The 23,089-nt window shown below is 37.2% G+C and overlaps 1 protein-coding gene across 4 annotated transcripts in view; it reads right to left on the bottom strand.

Annotated features, from left to right (window-relative positions):
• Positions 1-23,089, bottom strand: part of RALGPS2 (Ral GEF with PH domain and SH3 binding motif 2) — a 338,606-nt gene that overhangs the window by 132,015 nt on the left and 183,502 nt on the right. For all 4 annotated transcript variants that reach the window (XM_073216813.1, XM_073216812.1, XM_073216814.1 and 1 more), the window contains one exon: positions 13,151-13,291. In XM_073216813.1, coding sequence (XP_073072914.1) covers positions 13,151-13,207 — 57 coding nt within the window. In that variant the 5' untranslated portion in view covers positions 13,208-13,291. The remainder of the gene's footprint in view (positions 1-13,150; positions 13,292-23,089) is intronic.

The raw sequence follows: 23,089 nt of genomic DNA, 5'->3' as shown, positions 1-23,089 counted from the left end.
CAACAAGAAAACATTTACAACTCCATTAATAATCCAGCCTTACTTGTTAAGTGATGTCTGTCTATGATTGTGCAATTGATACTGCTCTTCCTGTTATATTAGAAATGTAATTGTTTTCTGATTTAAGGTCCCTGGTTTAAGTTTGAATTCACTGTTGTTATAAAAGTAACCTTTTGTAGAACAAAAGGTGGCTTTTAGGCTCTGAAAATCTACTATTGTCCAGTTCCCACTTCATCTGTACCACGAGATAAAAATGTATTCTGGGGGCGGAGCCAGGATGGCAGCGTGAGTAGAGCAGTGGAAATCTCCTCCCAAAAACACATAGATCTATGAAAATATAACAAAAAAAACTCTTCCTAAAATAGAGACCAGAGGACACAGGACAACATCCAGACCACATCCACACCTGTAAGAACCCAGCGCCTTGCGAAGGGGGTAAGATACAAGCCCCGGCCCAGCGGGACCTGAGCGCCCCTCTCCCTGGCTCCTGGTGGGTGGAAAGAAACCAGAGTGGTTTTTTTTTTTTTTGGCAAGTGCTTTCTGGAAGCCTTAAAGGGACAGGGACCCTGGTGCTAGGGAGGCAGGGCGGCGGGACCGGTGAGCGGGTGCCTGGGACTGGCACCTGAGGACAAAGAATATCGCGCATTTTTCCCTTTTTTTTCTCTTTTTGGCAAGTGCTTTTTGGAAGCCTTAAAGGGACAGGGACCCCCATACCAGAGAAACAGGGCAGCAAGACTGGTGAGTGGGTGCCTGAGACAGGCGCCTGGGGACAAAGAAATACACGCGTTTTTCCCAATCCTAGGGAGGCAGGGTGGCGGGACCGGTGGGCGGGGGCCTGGGGCCGGCGCCTGAGGACAAAGAAAATCGCGCGTTTTTCCCCCTTTTTTTTTTTTGGCGAGTGCTTTTTGGAAGCCTTGGAGGGACGGGGACCCCAATACCAGGGAGGCAGGGCAGCAAGACGGGTGGGCGGGTGCCTGGGACCGGTGCCTGAGGACAAAGAAAATTGCGTGTTTCTCCCGTTTTTTTTTTTGGCAAGTGCTTTTTGGAGGCCTTAGGGGGACAGGGACCCCGGTGCTAGGGAGGCAGGGAAGCAGGACCAGTGAGCGAGTGCCTGGGACCGGTGCCTGAGGACAAAAAAATCGCGTTTTTTCCTTTTTTTTCTTTCTGTCTCCTCTCTCATTGTTGCTGTTGTTGTTTTGGTTTGGAGAGTGCTTTTTGGAAGTCTTAAAGGGGCAGGACAGGACACTTAGACTAGAGGCAGGGAATCTGGGAAGCTCTGGGCACTCTAACCCCCTGGACAACAGGGAGCACAGAGGCCCCTTAAGGAGATAAAACGCCTCCCGGCTGCTCCCCCTCCAACAGTGATCCACCATTTTGGAGGAGCAGCCCCAGCCAGGCCACGCCCACAGCAACAGCGGAGATAAACTTCATAGCAAACGGGCAGGTAGCAGAAGCCCTGTCTGCACACAGCTGACAAGCATAAGGTACTAGAGGTCGCTATTCTCCCAGGAGAGGAAGGCCACAAACCAACAAGAAGGGAAGCTCTTCCAGCGGTCACTCGTACCAGCTCTGCAAACTATAGCTATCACCATGAAAAGGCAAAACTACAGGCAGACAAAGATCACAGAGACAACACCTGAGAAGGAGACAGACCTAACCAGTCCTCCTGAAAAAGAATTCAAAATAAAAATCATGAACATGCTGACAGAGATGCAGAGAAAAATGCAAGAGCAATGGGATGAAGTCCGGAGGGAGATCACAGATGTCAGGAAGGAGATCACAGAAGTGAAACAATCCCTGGAAGGATTTATAAGCAGAATGGATAAGATACAAGAGGCTATTGAAGGAATAGGAGCCAGAGAACAGGAACGTATAGAAGCTGACATAGAGACAGATAAAAGGATCTCCAGGAATGAAACAACACAAAGAGAATTATGTGACCAATCCAAAAGGAATAATATTCGTATTATAGGGGTACCAGAATAAGAAAGAGGAAAAGGGATAGAAAGTCTCTTTGAAGAAATAATTGCTGAAAACTTCCGCAAACTGGGGGAGGAAATAATCGAACAGACCATGGAATTACACAGAACCCCCAACAGAAAGGATCCAAGAAGGACAACACCAAGACACATAGTAATTAAAATGGCAAGGATCAAGGACAAGGAAAGAGTTTTAAAGGCAGCTAGAGAGAAAAAGGTCACCTATAAAGGAAAACCCATCAGGCTAACATCAGACTTCTCGACAGAAACCCTACAGGCCAGAAGAGAATGGCATGATATATTTAATGCAATGAAACAGAAGGGCCTTGAACCAAGGATACTGTATCCAGCACGACTCTCATTTAAATATGATGGCGGGATTAAACAATTCCCAGACAACCAAAGCTGAGGGAATTTGCTTCCCACAAACCACCTCTACAGGGCATCCTACAGGGACTGCTCTAGATGGGAGCACTCCTAAAAAGAGCACAGAACAAAACACACAACATATGAAGAATGGAGGATGAGGAATAAGAAGGGAGAGAAGAAAAGAATCTCCAGACAGTGTATATAACAGCTCAATAAGCGAGTTAAGTGAGACAGTAAGGTACTAAACAAGCTAACCTTGAACCTTTGGTAACCACGAATCTAAAGCCTGCAATGGCAATAAGGACATATCTCTCAATAGTCACCCTAAATGTAAATGGACTTAATGCACCAATCAAAAGACACAGAGTAACAGAATGGATAAAAAAGCAAGACCCATCTATATGCTGTTTACAAGAAACTCACCTTAAACCCAAAGACAAGCACAGACTAAAAGTCAAGGGATGGAAAAACATATTTCAGGCAAACAACAGTGAGAAGAAAGCAGGAGTTGCAGTACTAATATCAGACAAAATAGACTTCAAAACAAAGAAAGTAACAAGAGATAAAGAAGGATACTACATAATGATAAAGGGCTCAGTCCAACAAGAGGATATAACCATTCTAAATATATATGCACCCAATACAGGAGAACCAGCATATGTGAAACAAATACTAACAGAACTAATGAGGGAAATAGACTGCAATGCATTCATTTTAGGAGACTTCAACACACCACTCAACCCAAAGGATAGATCCACCGGGCAGAAAATAAGTAAGGACACACAGGCACTGAACAACACACTAGAACAGATGGACCTAATAGACATCTATAGAACTCTACATCCAAAAGCAACAGGATATACATTCTTCTCAAGTACACATGGAACATTATTCAGAATAGACCACATACTAGCTCACAAAAAGAGCCTCAGTAAATTCCAAAATATTGAAATTCTACCAACCAATTTTTCAGACCACAAAGGTATAAAACTAGAAATAAATTCTACAAAGAAAAAGGCTCACAAACACATGCAGGCTTAACAACATGCTACTAAATAATCAATGGATCAATGAACAAATCAAAATAGAGATCAAGGAATATATAGAAACAAATGACAACAACAACACTAAGCCCCAACTTCTGTGGGACGCAGCTAAAGCAGTCTTAAGAGGAAAGTATATAGCAATCCAGGCACACTTGAAGAAGGAAGAACAATCCCAAATGAATAGTCGAACATCACAATTATCAAAACTGGAAAAAGAAGAACAAATGAGGCCTAAAGTCAGCAGAAGGAGGGACATAATAAAGATCAGAGAAGAAATAAACAAAATTGAGAAGAATAAAACAGTAGCAAAAATCAACGAAACCAAGAGCTGGTTCTTTGAGAAAATAAACAGAATAGATAAGGCTCTAGCCAAACTTATTAAGAGAAAAAGAGAATCAACACAAATCAACATAATCAGAAATGAGAATGGAAAAATCACGACAGACTCCACAGAAATACAAAGAATTATTAAAGACTACTATGAAAACCTATATGCCAACAAGCTGGAAAACCTAGAAGAAATGGACAACTTCCTAGAAAAATACAACCTCCCAAGACTGACCAAGGAAGAAACACAAAAGTTAAACAAACCAATTATGAGCAAAGAAATTGAAACGGTAATGAAAAAACTACCCAAGAACAAAACCCCGGGGCCGGACGGATTTACCTCGGAATTCTATCAGACACACAGAGAAGACATAATACCCATTCTCCTTAAAGTGTTCCAAAAAATAGAAGAAGAGGGAATACTCCCAAACTCATTCTATGAAGCCAACATCACCCTAATACCAAAACCAGGCAAAGACCCCACCAAAAAAGAAAATTACAGACCAATATCCCTGATGAATGTAGATGCAAAAATACTCAACAAAATATTAGCACACCGAATTCAAAAATACATCAAAAGGATCATACACCATGACCAAGTGGGATTCATCCCAGGGATGCAAGGATGGTACAACATTTGAAAATCCATCAACATCATCCACCACATCAACAAAAAGAAAGACAAAAACCGCATGATCATCCCCATAGATGCTGAAAAAGCATTTGACAAAATTCAACATCCATTCATGATAAAAACTCTCAGCAAAATGGGAATAGAGGGCAAGTACCTCAACATAATAAAGGCCATATATGATAAACCCAAAGCCAGCATTATACTGAACAGCGAGAAGCTGAAAGCATTTCCTCTGAGATCGGGAACAAGACAGGGATGCCCACTCTCCCCACTGTTATTTAACATAGTACTGGAGGTCCTAGCCACGGCAGTTAGACAAAACAAAGAAATAGAAGGAATCCAGATTGGTAAAGAAGAAGTTAAACTGTCACTATTTGCAGATGATATGATACCGTACTTAAAAAACCCTAAAGACTCCACTCCAAAACTACTAGAACTGATATCGGAATATAGCAAAGTTGCAGGATACAAAATTAACACACAGAAATCTGTAGCTTTCCTATACACTAACAATGAATCAATAGAAAGAGAAATCAGGAAAACAATTCCATTCACCATTGCATCAAAAAGAATAAAATACCTAGGAATAAACCTAACCAAAGAAGTGAAAGACTTATACTCTGAAAACTACAAGTCACTCTTAAGAGAAATTAAAGGGGACACTAATAAATGGAAACTCATATCATGCTCATGGCTAGGAAGAATTAATTATCGTCAAAATAGCCATCCTGCCCAAAGCAATATACAGATTTGATGCAATCCCTCTCAAATTACCAGCAACATTCTTCAATGAATTGGAACAAATAATTCAAAAATTCATATGGAAACACCAAAGACCCCAAATAGCCAAAGCAATCCTGAAAAAGAAGAATAAAGTAGGGGGTTCTCACTCCCCAACTTCAAGCTCTACTACAAAGCCATAGTAATCAAGACAATTTGGTACTGGCACAAGAACAGAGCCACAGACCAGTGGAACAGATTAGAGACTCCAGAAATTAACCCAAACATATATGGTCAATTAATATTTGATAAAGGAGCCATGGACATACAATGGCAAAATGACAGTCTCTTCAACAGATGGTGCTGGCAAAACTGGACAGCTACATGTAGGAGAATGAAATTGGACCATTGTCTCACCCCATATACAAAGGTAAACTCAAAATGGATCAAAGACCTGAATGTAAGTCATGAAACAATTAAACTCTTGGAAAAAAACATAGGCAAAAACCTCTTAGACATAAACATGAGTGACCTCTTCTTGAACATATCTCCCCAGGCAAGGAAAACAACAGCAAAAATGAGCAAGTGGGACTACATTAAGCTGAAAAGCTTCTGTACAGCGAAAGACACCATCAATAGAACAAAAAGGAACTCTACAGTATGGGAGAATATATTTGAAAATGACAGATCCGATAAAGGCTTGACGTCCAGAATATATAAAGAGCTCACATGCCTCAACAAACAAAAAACAAATAACCCAATTAAAAAATGGGCAGAGGAACTGAACAGACAGTTCTCTAAAAAAGAAATACAGATGGCCAACAGACATATGAAAAGATGCTCCACATCGCTAATTATCAGAGAAATGCAAATTAAAACTACAATGAGGTATCACCTCACACCAGTAAGGATAGCTGCCATCCAAAAGACAAACAACAACAAATGTTGGCGAGGCTGTGGAGAAAGGGGAACCCTCCTACACTGCTGGTGGGAATGTAAATTAGTTCAACCATTGTGGAAAGCAGTATGGAGATTCATCAAAATGCTCAAAACAGACCTACTATTTGACCCAGGAATTCCACTCCTAGGAATTTACCCTAAGAGCACAGCAATCAAGTTTGAGAAAGACAGATGCACCCCTATGTTTATCGCAGCACTATTTACAATAGCCATGAATTGGAAGCAACCTAAATGTCCATCGATAGATGAATGGATAAAGAAGCTGTGGTACATATACACAATGGAATACTACTCAGCCATAAGAAGTGGAAAAATCCAACCATTTGCAGCAACATGGATGGAGCTGGAGAGTATTATGCTCAGTGAAATAAGCCAAGCGGAGAAAGAGAAATACCAAATGATTTCACTCATCTGAGGAGTATAAGAACAAAGGAAAAACTGAAGGAACAAAACAGCAGCGGAATTACAGAACCCAAAAATGGACTAACAGGTACCAAAGGGAAAGGAACTGGGGAGGATGGGTGGGCAGGGAGGGATAAGGTGGGGGAAGAAAAAGGGGGGTGGGCTGTACAACACAGAGAGGACAAGTAGTGAATCTACAACATTTTGCTAAGCTGATGGACAGTAACCGTAATGTGGTTGTTAGGGGGGACCTGATATAGGGGAGAGCATAGTAAACATAGTATTCTTCATGTAAGTGTAGATTAAAGATTTAAAAAATAATAAAAAATAAAAAAGAAAGAAAAGGGGGATTACTCCTTGATAGGATAAAACTATTGGTAAATCAAAGATCAACACATGCTTTAAATATCCTTAATGTTGATCACTTAAAGGGTGTCAGATGATCAGCTATGGAGGTACTCTTTTCTGATAATATTCCTTTCTCTTAATAAAAAAAAAAAAAAAGCAGTTCCTGTGTGCTGACCTCCAATGAGTTCTGCACAGTGGTATAGAGGGCATGTCAAAGTGTGGGCAAAGGGTCTGTTTGTTTCTATGCAGAAGATCAAGGCCTAGCTTGGATACCCAGAAAATGAACTAAGATACGATATGAGGAGGAGCTTCCGGCATCAGCACTCTCTGGAGGACTTGTGCCAGGGGGATGATCATCAAAAAGCCTCCACAGGGATCTGGGCGATGCTGCGGTTATGGCTGCATCCACCCCACCATTTCCTGGACTTGCCATTGGAATGAGGAGGGAAAATGTCTAGGCTGGCATGTGCATACAGTGAGACAACGAATTTGACCGGATCTGTACTGTTAGAACTCAACCAGGAGTTGGGAGGGGTGCAAGTTGTAGCACTCCAAAATCTTATGACTATAGACTATCTACAGTTAAAAGAACATATGGGATGTGAACAGATCCCAGAAATGGGCTGCTTTAATTTCTCTGATTTCTCTCAGACTGTTCAAGTACAGTTGGACAATATCCATCATATCATAGACAAATTTTCACAAATGCCTAGGGTGCCTAAATGGTTTTCTTGGCTTCACTGGAGATGGATGGTAATTATAGATTTGCTTTGTTTATGTCACCGTATTCCTATTATGTTAATATGTGAGCGCAAATTAGTTGGTAGTTTAAAACCTATACATGCTTAAGGTACTCTACAAGAAGATATGTCAAAGAAATAATCAATCCTCCCATGTTTTCTTCCATATGCTACCTCTATAGCTTTTCTTCTTCCTTCCTAATTACAACCCTTAAATAGAATTCGTGCCTCATATCGAATTTACTGAGTATCATAATTCCTCCAGGTGGTAAAGACACCTCGAGACAAGTGCTGGGCATAGAAGCCACAGGGCATAAATCTGCAAAGAAGTAAAAAGCTAACCTTTGCAAACAATATGGCTTCTCTCTCACTTACCAACTTTACATTTCCCTGTATGGCCCTGGAAGATGACTGGTTAGCCAGAGACGGCTAAGATTCCTCGAGGGAGGAACAACCTAAGACAGGCACAGTCGCAGAGGGACCATCAAGTGAGAAATTGGGGATCAACAGAGGTGAGGCTCAGAACCTCACCCCCCCCATTTTGAGAGAAATCTTCTGCATCCGTGGATGTTTTGCTGCCCTTGTCTAGCTTGGATTAATACTCAGTCCATAGGCACACACCTGATCATCTACATTTGCCCTCTTACAGCACTAAACTATGTTTTCTACCTTTATCTTGCATCTACCTACCACTTCAGCATTTTATTAAAAAAAAAATAATAATAATAATAAAGGGAGAAATGTGGGATCAACATATAAATCAAGTATAAAAATCAAACGAATATTCATATTTGACCTGATTGTTTATAGTTCATAATGCGTGATCAAAACCGAAAGTTTCTGTGATGAATGCCCTTGTACTCTTCACCATGTAAGAATTTATTCACTATGTAAGAATTCGTTCACCATGTAAGAACTTGTTCGTTATGCTTCAGAAGATTGGAGACTGACGAGAATTAGGCTTGAGATGGATTAATGATTGTACATTGAGCATTGACCCCCCCATACAGAATTTTATTGTTGTTAACAACCATTTGATCAATAAATGAGAGATGCCCTCTCAAAAAAAAAAATGTATTCTGCATCAGCTGGCTGAAACCAGAGGAACATTTTTCTAAGAACATGTAGATTATGTTCTATTAAATGGTAGCAGGATATCAGGCTACAGTTAATGGCACAAAAAATTAACCAAAGTTTCAATTACCAAGGTATGATATATATGTCAACCCACTAGCTGTTATGTATCAGTTTTGAGCACTGTCATTATGCCTCATTTTTACTTTTTCCTCACTTTCAGTAGCAGCTAAATATGAAAATCTTTGCACAGAAAGGGATCTGTCAGTTTTAGAAAATTCTTAACCATGATTACTTCAAATATTTCTTCTGCTCCTTTCTCTCTCTTCTCCTTCTATTGGTAGTCCTATTAGATGCATGTTATACCTTCTGTCATTGTCCCACAGTTATTGAATATTCTGTTCCATTTTTTCATCCTACTTTTCTTTACACTTCAGTTTGGGAATTTTCTGCTGACTTATCTTCAGGATGATTCTTCCCTCGGTGGTGTCCTGGTCACCAGTCTACCAGTGAGCCGTTCCAAGTTGTTCTTCGTTTTGTCACAGCTTTTTTATTTCTAGCATTTCCTTTTGGTTCTCAGAGCTTTAACATCCGTGCTTATGTTATCTGGTTCTCGCGTGTTGTGCACTTTTCTCATTAGCGCCCTTAGCATTATTAACCATGGTTATTTTAATTCCCAGTCTGACAATTCCAAAATCTCTGCCACACCTGAGTCTGTTCTGTTGCTTGGTTTAGCTCCCCAGACTATGTTTTTTCCACCTCTTAGCAGGTCTTGCTTGCTGACAGCTGACATGGTATACCGGGTAATGGGCAGAGGTCAGTAGGCCAACAGTGTTACGGAAGGATCTGCGTTTACCTAGGTCGGAATCACTGTTCACTGCTCGCTGCTGCTGCGTTTATTACTGTTGTGTGCAAGTCTTCACTTTCCCCTCCTGTCCTTGTTTTTGTCTCTGGTCATCCCTGGAACTGAGACAGTCTGTGCCTTGCATTCTTTCAGCTGCAATCTGAGCCCTGACGATGTGGCGAAGGCATGGCGGGAGGAGAAGCATTCTACAGCCCTTCAACCAGGTTGGTTAGTTTAGCTGGTGCCCTTGGGTTGTGACCGTCTCAAGGGCACCCCCACTCACTCACTAAGAAAGTGAGACAGGAAGGACAGAGAGGCCTGGAGTGGGGTACTTCTCTTCTCCAAGTAGATCAGGCCTGGTAAAGCCGTTTCCTTTGAGGTCAGGTAGTGAACAGGATGAGCTAGGCCTATTTCAAAATGATTATATTTCTCCTAATTATATTTCAAAACTGGTTACTTTACAGCAGCAGGGGATATTTCTCTGGTCTTTACTATGAGAATCTGGTGGGGCTCCTGGAGGAAAACTCATGAAAGTGTGTATGTGAGGGAGGGAGGGGTGCTAAGACTGGGCCACAGGAGTTTGTAATTCTCAAGGAATCCACACACAGCCCCCAGCATTTTACTAACCATGGTTTACATTTTCCTGCCCTTGACTCGCTCCAATGTTGTCTGCTCTTGGTAAACTGTGATTCTCTGTTTGCCCCTCTTTCCAGTTTTCAAAGCATCACTATCAGTTTGTTCTGTGACATTAATTCTCTGACAGAGCTAAGAAGAGTTACTGATTTTGTTTTCTTCATGTTATGAGGGCAAGAGTGATGAATTCCAAGCTCTCGACATGTATGAGCAGAAATCCAAAGTCCCGTAAATGGACTTTATATATGGTATTTTATTTCATGTGTTTAATTTCTATGACTAGCTTACAGTATGTCAACAATATTACTTTTTGTCCCAGAAAATAGTATCAATAATTGCTTTAATTAATAAAATTAATAATTATTTCTATAAAATATAAAAACTAATGTTAAGTGTGTTCATTCAGAAACCAGTTAGGCAATATACACAAATCTATTAACTTCCCAAGTAAGTAAATATATTCTATTAAGTAAAACCATTAACTTTAAACAGAACTTTGTAATTTTCTCCAAGTTTTTAACTCATTCGACACAAGTTAGCAAATCATATGCAATTTTAATGCTCATCAAAACAAGTAATCACTTTCCTTTTCTATAAGCCATTAGTAGAGGCTTAAAAAATTACATGTGCTTCTACTTCCCCCCAAACCAATAAATAAGTTAATGATAAGAAGCTAAGTGGTACTTAAGCATAATTTCTAAGAGAATAGTAGCAATTCTTTATTCAAGACAAGACTAAATATGTAATGATACTTCTAAAGGTCTGGAAAAAAGTTCACTGCAACTCTATTGCTATCAGAAGCTTCAAGTACAGGTTAAGTAAAAAGATACTGAAGCAGGCGAATTCAATCACCCAGATCCATTTTATTCATTCATAAATGTATCACATTTTTGAGAAATTTGCACTGTGGTATGTTAATAGATTTATATTTTAAGAGAAAGTGGAAAGTATGTGTTTTTAATTTTATTTTCTTGCCACTGCAGTAGACAGTTGAAAAAGCAGACTTTCCCCCTTTATTTCTCATAAACTAAATTACATGACTCCGAGGCCTGATGTAATTCATTTACTTTTAGGAAAGTCAACAGGCCTTTTTATGCAAGTGAAATGACCTATTTTATTCAACAAATAACTGTGTAGTGTTTCCTATAAACACTAGACCGAATGTTTCAGGACATATAGTAAAAAATATACACATGTATTCAAGAAATATGGCTGTAAATATATCAACTGAAAATATACATAATTCAAACATACAAATATAAAATCCCTATCTCAAGGAGGAAGAAAAGCTGTGGAAAAAAATTAAATGATAGTTTTAAAGTGATAGTTTTTTTTTTAAGTGATAGTTTTAAAATAGAAAGCTCCTGTCCTGTTTAAGGGATCAAGAAAAGACTTGCCTAGAAGTATAGCATTTGAAATAGGTTTTGAAAGATAGACAAAATGTCATTTTGTGCAGTGAGAGGGTGGGGCACACTGGAAGTAGAAGAGAAAGTCCAGGTACAAAAAGATGTAGCAGAAGGGAACAAATATCAACAAGATGAAGTATTCTTTCATCAGAATGTAAATGTGAAGTAGAGAATTAGTGGCAGTTAAATGCATTAGCAAGAAAATGTAGGGCCACCAAGGGAAAGTTTTGAGTGCACATCGTTGTATTTAATATAGGCAATGAGGAACCATCACAGGAATACAGTAAAGTTTAACAGCTGTATTTTAAGAATATTAAAACTGAATTTAGACAGAAGGATCAAAAACAGCAGAAAACAGAAATGCCAAGATCAAACTAAAAGGCTGCTTCAATAATCTAGACAATAAATTACCAAACTAAGATGGTATTCGTAGAAATAAGGAGAAAAGGACTGGATCCTGGAGATGACGTGAGATGGGCAGACTCTAGGATGGCTCCAAGGAGCTCTGCCTCTTGGTAGTCAGGGCCTGGGGTAATCCTCTCCACCAAAGCATGGGCAGGACCTGTGACCTGTTTCTAACCAACAGGACATGGCAAAGGCGATGGGGTGACCCACATGATCACATTACAGAACACTGTGGCTTCTGTCTTGCCAGTGGACTCTGCTTTGATGAGAAATGGTTGTGGTGGACAAGGGGAAACAAATCAGTGACAAATGTAAAGATGTAAACTTAGATGGGAAATGGCGATGCTATTAAGAGAAGTCAGAAGAAGCAGCTAGACTATTGTCTTCACAGGTTGTGCAGCAGAATAGTAATACGTAACCTGATTTTGTTGATATTAGTAACTAGAATGTCTAGTCTATCAGAAATGCTTAATAACATTTATGAAGGAAGCCAGAGCTAGAGATAAATATACAGAAATCATCTGCAAAAGAAAAATCATGGAAACCAAGGACTTCGAGTATTTTCAATGATAGCAAGGCCTAAGTAATTGGCTGGGGCAAAATGGAATTGAAGTTTTTAAGGGACTTTGAAGCCAAGGTGTTATAAGGGTCATAAACATTATTCTCATCTTAAATAATAAGAGAAAAATAAAGGAGAACTACAGGAGCTAGATGCTAAAGTTATCAAGGAAAGCAGCCAAGTACCCTAAACTTAGAGACAAAGCAAAAAAGGAAAAAGGTGAGGTAGAAATAAAATCACAGTACATTAACTAGAGAGGTGCGCATCTAGTTCAGTCTCCATCTCATCTTGAACACTCTAAGCGGTATCACCAGAGTGGCCCTTCCAACACTCTAGCCTAAGGTCTCTTTGATCTCCTTCAACAGGCTTGGAATCAAGAGGTCTAGACAGTGCTTAAAACTATGATTACAAATGAAAGAATCTTTCTTATTGCCCTCAAGGTTCATGTAATTATAAAAAAACCCTAAAAAAGAAATGTTAAATATCCTTTAAAACTAAACCTAAGTAAGGGTTTTAAGTAATCATTATGTGTCAAGTATCCTAAGAGGATAAGGATTAACTGTTCCTAAGATAAACAGTGAACATGTGAACGTTTTTTTTTAGAAACCTAGTTCTAATTTAAATCTGTGATCATCAACCCTAATGCCTGAAAAATCAGAATGCCAGGTAAGAAACTTTACAACTCAACTTCTTTAATGTCTTACCTCAGAAGCAGTAGCAGCAATACTAACATTGCTTGCCTGCCCGTTCATTAGGTCCATGCTTCCCACATCAGTCCCTGACACTGTTAGCAGTAACAGAAGGCTAACTGCTTCATGTCCAAGGCCACAAATACATTGTTAATCCTGTAAAAAATAAACAGCAAAATTTTAATGTATGTCTTATTGGAATTTAAGAAAACAAATCCATGCCTATCACAAGCCAAGAAATAAAATACTTTACTTCACTCAACTCTATTTTTTATTTAAGTCACTAAATCCAGTTTGAAGACAATCCTATAAGCTTTTCTCAAATGCTCAGAAACACCAAATGGACAATGTTCAATACATATCATTATGTTCTTCATAAGCAAAGCAAAAGCATAATTTTCCACTTATTGTGAGAAAAATTAAAAATTTTTTAGTTTTAAGTAATAAAAAGTGTAAAAAAAAGTGGCAAAATACACATGCCACAACAAAATTAATTTCTGGAGACCTAAATGACATCTCTAAAAATACTGAATGAATTTGCCACTGCTTATGGATCTAGTTTACAAAGATATCACAAATAACTTAAAATAAAACATTATGGAACATGTCATAAATATACCACAATATATAATATATTAATTTGTATAGGATTTTAAAGTTTATTATCTTCAATCCATTATCTCACTGATCTTCTCAACTACCAGTAAGACTTGATTATGGAAGACAGTATTAGAACACAAAGAAACAGAGCCTTTGAGGACACAGGCTATTAAATGAGGAGCCAAGAATAAAATTCAGGCCATCTAAACCTACTCAAATATTCTTTATACAAAATCCTATTTCTTTTGACTTTACTGGATGTCAGAATATTTACTTGATGTTCTAATCCCTTTTCACAAATAGCTTACCATACAGCACTGTTGGTAACTTCACATATCTAGGACAGAATTTCTACCCCTTTTGTAAAATGACAGAGAAAACAGATTTTAAGGCCCCTTTTCAACTTTAAATTTCAATTATGTTTTTCATAAGAATAATGATGTATCCATAAATGAGATACTTAAAGCTACACTGACTTTAAAAACTGAGTTCAAAATATCAGTAATTCTCTCAATTAGTTTCCTCTCTAAAGAAGCAATATAGGATAGTGATTTAAAAGTAGACTCTAGAACAAGACTAAGTTTGAGCCCAGCAAACTTAGCTTTTCTGTACTCAATGTCCTCATCCATAAGACATAACAGTTAAGTACCTATTTCACAGAGTTGTGAGGAGAAACAAATTAATATATGCACAGCACCAGACACAGTGCTGACGCATGCTAAAGGTTACCATACAGATTTTACCTACTCTCTACTTAATCCACACAAAATTCAAGTTCAATGGAGTCTTCTAATTAAAGACAAAAACCTTAGAAACACATCTCTAGTACAATTCACACTGAGAGGCACCACCAAAATCCTAATTGCAAACACATTAATGAGGATGCCTAAAATCTGTTTCCTAGAGGCTCCTGGTTTCCATGTGCTTAAGAATCACTAGTTATGGTAGCAGCCTAATAGTCACATCTTCAACTTATCTTCATTTCTTCAGATGCATCCTGAATACCTGCTAAGAACAAAACATTGTGCTAGAATTCTTTCAATGAGAAATAATGGGTTTAAAAAACCATGTAGAACCCATTTAGAGAATCAGTGTGAAAATGAACAGAGCACAGAAATACTTTAATTTCCTCCCATCCACAGTATCTCATTTTATAAGCTTCATTATTAAGGATCAACTTCTATTTACACTGCTATACAAAATGAGTTTGATAAATCAAATCCTCTCTGAAGGCAATACTTAGTTTGCAATGAATGTTTTCAAATAATTTCATTTCACACTCTAAGCATAGAGATTTAGATGTGATTCATATATCAAGAGTGCCCCCTAGTGTTAAAATTTTTTTAAATTAAATTGTTAAATGTATCCTTAATCTACTTTATATATCAAATATATAAATTTTATTACTCTCATCTGTTGAAAAATAGGTAGTCCAAAACAGGAATAAACTAACACATCTGTAAACTATAACAGTAAATAATCAAGTTTTCTCTGCCTGCTTTTAATTAAAATGCTATTTAAATATTCCATGAAAATTAAAGTCATATTAAAACCTATTTTGTATTAAGAAAAAAAGCAGAGCAAAACATATCTTAAAGAAAATCTAATTCATAACGGTTTACAAATGTACTGCATGTCGGTAGAATTTAGTACTGTCAAATACAACAAAGCCTCATAGGATACCATGAAAACACTTTAAGTACTTAAAGACAGAGACAAAGGTTTACTTTTTCAGTGTACGCCTCAAGATCTTTCCTGTGCTTTGCACAAGGAGTTCAAATTAAGCAAGACAAATACATGCATTAATATTACTTACTTTTCCTAGCGCTATGAATTAATGGCACAATCATTCATAATGACCACCAACATTACAAGTGCTTTTCTTAATTCATTATTTCCTACTCATTCTCTTGTAAAACTTCTAAAGACAGTTAGTCTGACTGTCTTTTGGAGTTTAAATTCTAAAACAGGCATATTGCTCCTTTCTAAGAAATATAATCCCCAAATAGGAAATCTGAAACGTGTAAATTTAGTTCCTTGCTTGAGGTCACAGAACTGGATTACTCAACTGCAGGCACAATCATTCAGCCTCCTTTTTAACTACCTAACCTTGATCTCAATGGTATTCCTACCAAGAAACCAATGCTTTTAAAATAAATGAACAAAGCATTAAAGTGACCAATTATCACTAACTAATTTCAATTCACAATACCAATTACATATTCTTTCCTAAAATAGTTTATGCTACCATCATTAGAAACATTATGCAAAAGACATTTAACAGTTTTACAAAACTTACTCCAGAAGAGTTAAGCAAGTCTAAGGAAAACGGTAGTGAAATGCAATTAATTAGTGCAATTTCTTTGGAAATATTCAGATAATACAAAACTGGTATTAGCTTAAAATCTCAGTCCTGGAAATCAGTTTTATCAAAACTCTGGAGCAAAAGAAAAAACTGTATAGATAAAGCTCTTCAATCAAGCAGTATTTACAACAGTGAAAAACAGAAGCAACTCTGATGCTTTGTATATAACCACATGCAAACATTCAAATGGACAATTTTAAGATAGAAACAGGAAAACAGAAGCAACAGGTTCAACAACAGAAACTGAAAACTTTTGTTATAATATTCTAAGGAGTTTCATGAGAAAAAAAATGTAACAGGGTAAAATTAGAATGCCGTAATTGCAATTCAGTATTTAAAAATTACAGAGTCTGCCTTCCTTTAAAATTTATTTTAAAGTAAATATTAAAGAAACATTTTATATGACACTCATGGAAGACACAAAGATTTAAATAGCTCATGTATCACTGCAGAGAAAGATAAATACCCTATGATTTCACTTACATGTGGAATCTAAAAAAAAATAAAACAAAACAGGAATACAATCATAAACATGGAGAACTGATGACTATCATAAGAGAAGGGCGGTGGGGGAGATGGGTTAAATAAGAAAAGGGGATAAAGAGGTACAAACTTCTAATTACAATATAAGCAAGTCATAGGGATGGAAGTACAGGATAGGGAATATAGCCAATAATACTGTAATAACTTTGTACAATGACAAAGGGCAATTGCACTTATGGTGAGCATTTTGCAATGTAAAAAACTGTCAAATCACTATACTCTACACCTGAAACTAACATATGTCAACTATACTTCAATAAAAAAAGTAAGTATAAGAAGAAAAAATAATCAATACAAAGAGTATTATACATATTTAAAAGAATATAGTGAGGATTACTATTTTCAGCAAATGGCTGACAAAACAACGTAAAAATCTTTGGACTACAAAATAAATTTAGAAATGGGAGCTTGAATTTTGATACCAATTGGGTAGAAAAGAAAAGGCAACCAAGAGATCAGAATGGAACTGATACACACACACATTCCTCCCCACCCCACCCCCACCTTTGCCTAGAATAAAGTCAGAGAGATTAATAGTCAACCTCATCAGTAATAAGATGCTCTGTTTAAAAAAAAAAAAAAAAAAGGTATATTGGTACAGGAAATAGGGGAACTTGTCTGTCTTGGTCTGGGCTAAACACTGAGGCTGGAGGAGGGCATCCACAAATGTGTCTACAAAATGAAAATTTGTAATCCTAGGCATGCTCCAGCACAGATAAAGAACTTGAATTTATACTACCAACACAACCTTCAAGACCTTCAAGACAAGAAATTCACATAAACTGCATCCACAAGCCAGTGAGACTTCTGGAACCCAAGGCAGATGGAGGGAACAAGAATTTGGGGAGAGGGAGACATTCCTTCAACCCAGGCAATGTGGGATTCCCATAAATAAAGCACGAGTGGCAAGCTGAGAATAAAAACTTACCAACTCTATAAGCAAATAACCCATGACAAGTAAAACCAGGAAACACAACAATTATTAGGATTTTCTTCCAAGAATTTTAGATGAAAAAAATGATCAAATACAGGTTATAAAACAGCAAAGATTAAAACCAACAGCCTTAAAAGAAGAAACTGAAAACACAAGACATTATGGAAAAGACAAACATTTATGAGAACAAAATTTAAAAAAAATTTTTTAAGAAATATACAAGAACTGGAGAATTAAGCATCAAACTAAACACAACTAAAGAGAGAATTAGTTAAGTAGAAATAGAGAAATGAAATTATGCAAAGATTCTATACAAAGAATTAATAGTATGGAAAACACAAGACATTAAATGAAAAATAAAACAAGATCTAACACAACATAAGATGAGTTCTAGAAGAAAAGATAAGGTAAGCAGTTTAAAATTTAAAGCAATAAAGGCTGAGAGGTTTCCAGAACAAGTGAAATACCTATATCTTCATATTCAGGAATCATGAGCCTTAAGCAGGGTAAGTAAATAAAAAGCCATATTCTATATACATCATTTTAAACTGGAAAATACTTATTTAAAAAGCAAGAAGGATAAGGCACTTTACTTAAATAGGAACAAAATTAAATGGAACAGACACAGAAGAAAGTGAAATATCTTCAAAGTGCTAAAAGAAAATTACTATCAATCCAGAATTCACACCTAACTAAATTCTCATTCAAGAGAAGGCAAAAGACATTTTTAAACAAAGAATGCATTTACCACAAAATTAGTCCACATAGCAAACAATTAAGAACATAATACATGTCTGTAACATCTTAACTATATAGTGAGACAGCGACCGCAGTAGAGGAGGTGAGGATTTAATAATACGGGTAACTGTTGAACCACTGTGCTGTATATTTGAAACCAACATAAGATTGCTTATCAATACTTACAAAAAGAATGTAATACATGAAAAACAAACTTCTCTCATAGTAGAAAAACCTATCCTGATTTCTGTTTAATTTTGTAGTAAATGCAAGTTAGGAATAGAAATAATTATCTTAAAATTTTTTTAAAAATTTTTATTGACATATAGTTGATATGCAATAGTATATTGGTTTCAAGTATACAACATAGTGATTCAACAATTATTTACATTATTAGATGCTCAACCCAACTGGTGAAGTTACTATCTGTGAAAAAGATGTTACAGAACTATTGACTATATTCTCTATGCTATACTTTCATTCCTGTGACTAATTTATATTATAATTGAGGTTTTGTGCCTCTTTATCACCTTCACCTATTTAACCTATCCTCCCACACTCTTCCTCTAGTGGCAACTACCAGTCTCTTCTCAGTGTCTATGAATCTAGAAATAATTGTCTTAACCAGGACTGTTAAGATAATTAGCATGGTTAAGATTAAATGATCAAATTATTGTCAATGTGTTGAAAAGTTTAAAATTAACCACTATTTATAACTACTTTAAAAATACTCTACTTCAATGTAAAAAAGAAACTACTTCCTTTGTAGAAAATCCTATTCACTGGAATACATGAAACAGGACAACAATAACAACAGCTAACATTTAGGACTGCTTATTATCTAGCAGGCCCTGCTCTGGTACTTTCCCATTAAAATTTACTCCATCATTAAAACTTCCATTTGAAGTAGTAACATTACATCCTCATTTTTAAGAAATGAGAGGATAGGTAACTTACCCAAACTACACAAAAGGGACAGGCTGCTGGAAGGGAGGGGAAAAAAGTACAAATGGACAGAAAAATAGAAGACAGTAAAGAGGAATGAACAATGAAAGAAAAGACAGAAAAAAAAACAGAACAGAATTAGGGTGCTGGGGAAAGGGTTTGGGGAGGAGGGAGGAGACAAAATGAGGGAAGGAGGGAAAGAGAACCTAAAAGATTGTTCCTACTCTGCAAGTTGATAGTATGGCTTGAGGAGGAAAGAGCAAGGTATAAGAGAATCAGAGAATGCTACCACCTGGTATACACTGTGATTCAGCTTCAAGAGTCAGGTGATTTCTACAGGAGGAAATGATGAAGACAAATTGAAAGGTAGGAAAAAAGGAAAAGTAAAAACACCATGAACAAGGGCACACATCTGAAAGTAAAGTAAAGGTGCTTCTCCAGTCTCTGCTCTCCAGGACCCTCTCCCAGAGAGTAGCTGAACGAAACCTCCCGCAGTCACATTCTATCCTCTCAACTTAAATCACCTCCATCCTACCATCAACCAGTTTCTAATTCAGAATCCCTCATGCAGTGGAAGTGCCAATCTCAGATGATATTTAAAAGAAAAAGATCATCAGAATTTACACTAATCTGTGAACAGCCCTGCCAATCCCCATGCCGTCCTCTCACCAAGGGACAGAGAAAGCAGTTCAGTGGGAAAAATATGAGATACGGAATACTAATTCTAGGACTTTAACCAGGTGTGTTATGCTGTGTAAGTTATTTAATCTCTGAACTTTGGTTTCTTCAGTTATAAGTAAGAGATAATAAAATGTACCTAACAGTCTGTGTAAAAATTAAATGAAATCACATAGAAAAAACTCACTGTATCTCGAATGGTATAGCATAAGGAAAGAACACAAAGTTTGAAGTCAGAAAGCCCTCGATTCAAATCCTAGCTTAGGCACTACCAGCCAGCTGTTAAGGCCTTGGGCAAAGAACTTTGCTAATATTTAAGTAGGCTCAAAGTCCATCTATCAGTGATGCGGATTTAAGAAGAGAAACAAAAGGAGAGGAGGAGGCAGAACTCTAAAAGCCCTTCTACTCCTAAATTCCAGAAGCTTGTGAAAATTACAATATAAATGAATGGATTAGAGGAAATAGTAAACTATTCCTCTAAATGAAGCATTTTGAAAGCATATTTTAAGATATGTACACTGAAAAAGAAATTTACTAAATGTAAATTTTTTTCACTTAAAAAATTACATATTTCTTAGAAAAGTTCTAAATGTGTAAACATGTTAACCAAAAATAACTCAATCTCTCAGGACAAGGAGAAATCCACAAATAGTCTGCAATGCTAAATCAATGGATTTCAATAATGAGAGGGTCCTTAAGTGAGACACAACTCATGTAAACTAATTTCTAAGTGTAGATTAAACACAAATGTTATAAATTACTTTATGAACTTATTCAAAAGCACACAACTTGAAATTACTCCACTTACCCTTAGTAGTATAGAATAAGTGATTAAATATACTTTAAGCTACACTTAATTCTTAATCAAAGGATAGCAAGCATTTTTCAAACAATTCACATGGGTAGGAACACACTCTGAAACTGTAATGAAAAAAAAGAAGCTCTGGAGAGACCTCAATCACTGTGAGCCAACCACAGTGACAGGCTTCACCCAGGTTGCAAAAGAAAAAAACCCCGATAATGTCTAAATTAATTCACACATTTAGAAGTTTCATGTCAAAAGAACTAAAAACTTCCCCAGAAAGACTGTTCACTAAATCACTTACCAAATTATTAAAGTTCAACATCTTCTGAATTTTCCAGACATTTATTATATTTCTTGGTATCTTAGGTACATACTCAAGATGTGTGAGAAAGATAATTTTCAGAAGAAAGTAAAGTAGGATCTTAATTTTAAAGCAAGGAGGAGAGCAGAATGCTGTTGGACTTGCCATACTTCCACCTTACTACCCTACCTGAAGTAGAGTGCATAAGTTAAGAGCAATGAAAAGACACTGGCCTGCTTAAAATGTACCTTAGTACCTATAAAACAGCAGACATTATTTCTCAAAGTGTAAAAAAAGTTTAAAAATAATAAGGCTACTTTAAAGAGTTTACTTGGATTAAAACTGTTTTACCTTACGTCAATAGAAACTCCATGCCCAAGTCCTTCAGATATATTACTTTGTTGCGTTTTAGACTTAACTGTAGAAGTGATGGGATGATCCATTTATAAACTGGATCACATCTACAGTTTATATTGCCATGCACCTAAGTGGCCGAAAACAAATATCTGTAGACTCAAGACTTTTAAATGACCAAATATTAAAGGAGGAAAAAAAATCTATAAAATGTCTTTAAAGGTTATGCTCCATCTCCAACATAGAAGGTTCACTGAAGATAATTTGCCAAGTGAATCTGATACACAAGAGCTCTGAGATCTCCTTTGTGACCTGGCCCAAAACAGAAATATAGGTTAGCTAGAAATTCAGATAACAGGAAGAAGTTCCAAGCACAAAGATAAACTGTGCTCCAAACGTTTCTGTTTTATTTTGTGTGGTTTTGTTTTTGGTGGGTTGTGTGTGCATTCTGGCCAGATGCGCTACTTAGTAGACTAGCCCATAAAAGTCCATTTAATTCATAATACTGTATTTTTGAAATAAAAAAAAACTCAACACACTGTATAGTATAAGCAATTAAAGCATGAAAACAATCCAACATGGATCAGAAATAGATGTATGTATGTGGCAGAAGTGTGCTGTAGGCCCAAGAATGGTCAGAGAAAGGAATTCAGTCTGGTAGTCTGGAACAGTGGAACAGAAAAACAGCAGAGTCAGTCAGTTTTGACAGGAGCAAAACAGACCTCAGGATCCAGGGTCGGAGCTAAGATTCCAGGTGATGCAATTGCACAGCAGTATCTCCCTTAAGCTACAGAGAAAACAAAGTGCCTAAAAGAATGGCAACCACATAACGTGGACAACCAAGAGGTTCCTGTACTTGAAGTGTGAGGCTAACATTATACACAGTGTAACACCATGCAGCCACTAAATGTCACAGAAGAAAACTCAATGACACATGGGGAAATGTTCACAACATACTGCTAAATGAATAAAGTAATTTACCAAACAGTATTTAAGGTATAATCTTTGTCATTATCACTATTATAGCATATAAGGGAGATTGTAGCAACATACACTAAAATGTGGCTATCTCCAGGTTTACAAGTCAGTTTTTTTTCTCAAAAATCATTTTAATTAAAAAAAAGTAAAAAACAGAAGCTGTTTTCCCACAAATTGCTTATTAGTTGCAAGAGGGAAAATAAGAAACTATACTGTATGAAGAAATAGGACACTGCCTGTACTGTGTGGATTAAAATGGGAGTGAGGAGCAGATAGACATTGGTGCCTCCAATGAGCTACTCTGGGAACGTCACAGGATCACTCATGAGTATCCAGCTGGGAATGCAGAACCTGAATCCAATCCCAAGGAAACTGCCAAACCTAAACTGAAGAACATTCTGTGAATGCATTTTTAAAAAAATGTCAGCGTTGAGATGAAGCTCAAGATGGCAGTGTGAGTAGGGCAGCAGAAATCTCCTCCCATAACCATATATATTTTTGAAAATACAACAAATACAACTATTCCTAAAAGAGAGACCAGAAGATACAGTACATCAGCCAGGCTACATCTACGCCTGCGAGAACCCAGCGCCTCGCGAAGGGGGTAAGATACAAGCCGCGGCTTGGCTGGACCCAAGTGCACCCCCGACCCCAGCTCAAGGAGAGGAATCGGAGTGGGGAGGGAGTGGGAGCCCAGGACTGCTAAACACCCA

The sequence above is a fragment of the Manis javanica genome, chromosome 11, assembly GCF_040802235.1.
Source record: "Manis javanica isolate MJ-LG chromosome 11, MJ_LKY, whole genome shotgun sequence".
NCBI classification, from domain to species: Eukaryota; Metazoa; Chordata; class Mammalia; order Pholidota; family Manidae; genus Manis; species Manis javanica.
Note: the sequence above shows the minus strand (reverse complement) of the source record. Positions and strands in the feature narration are given on the sequence as shown.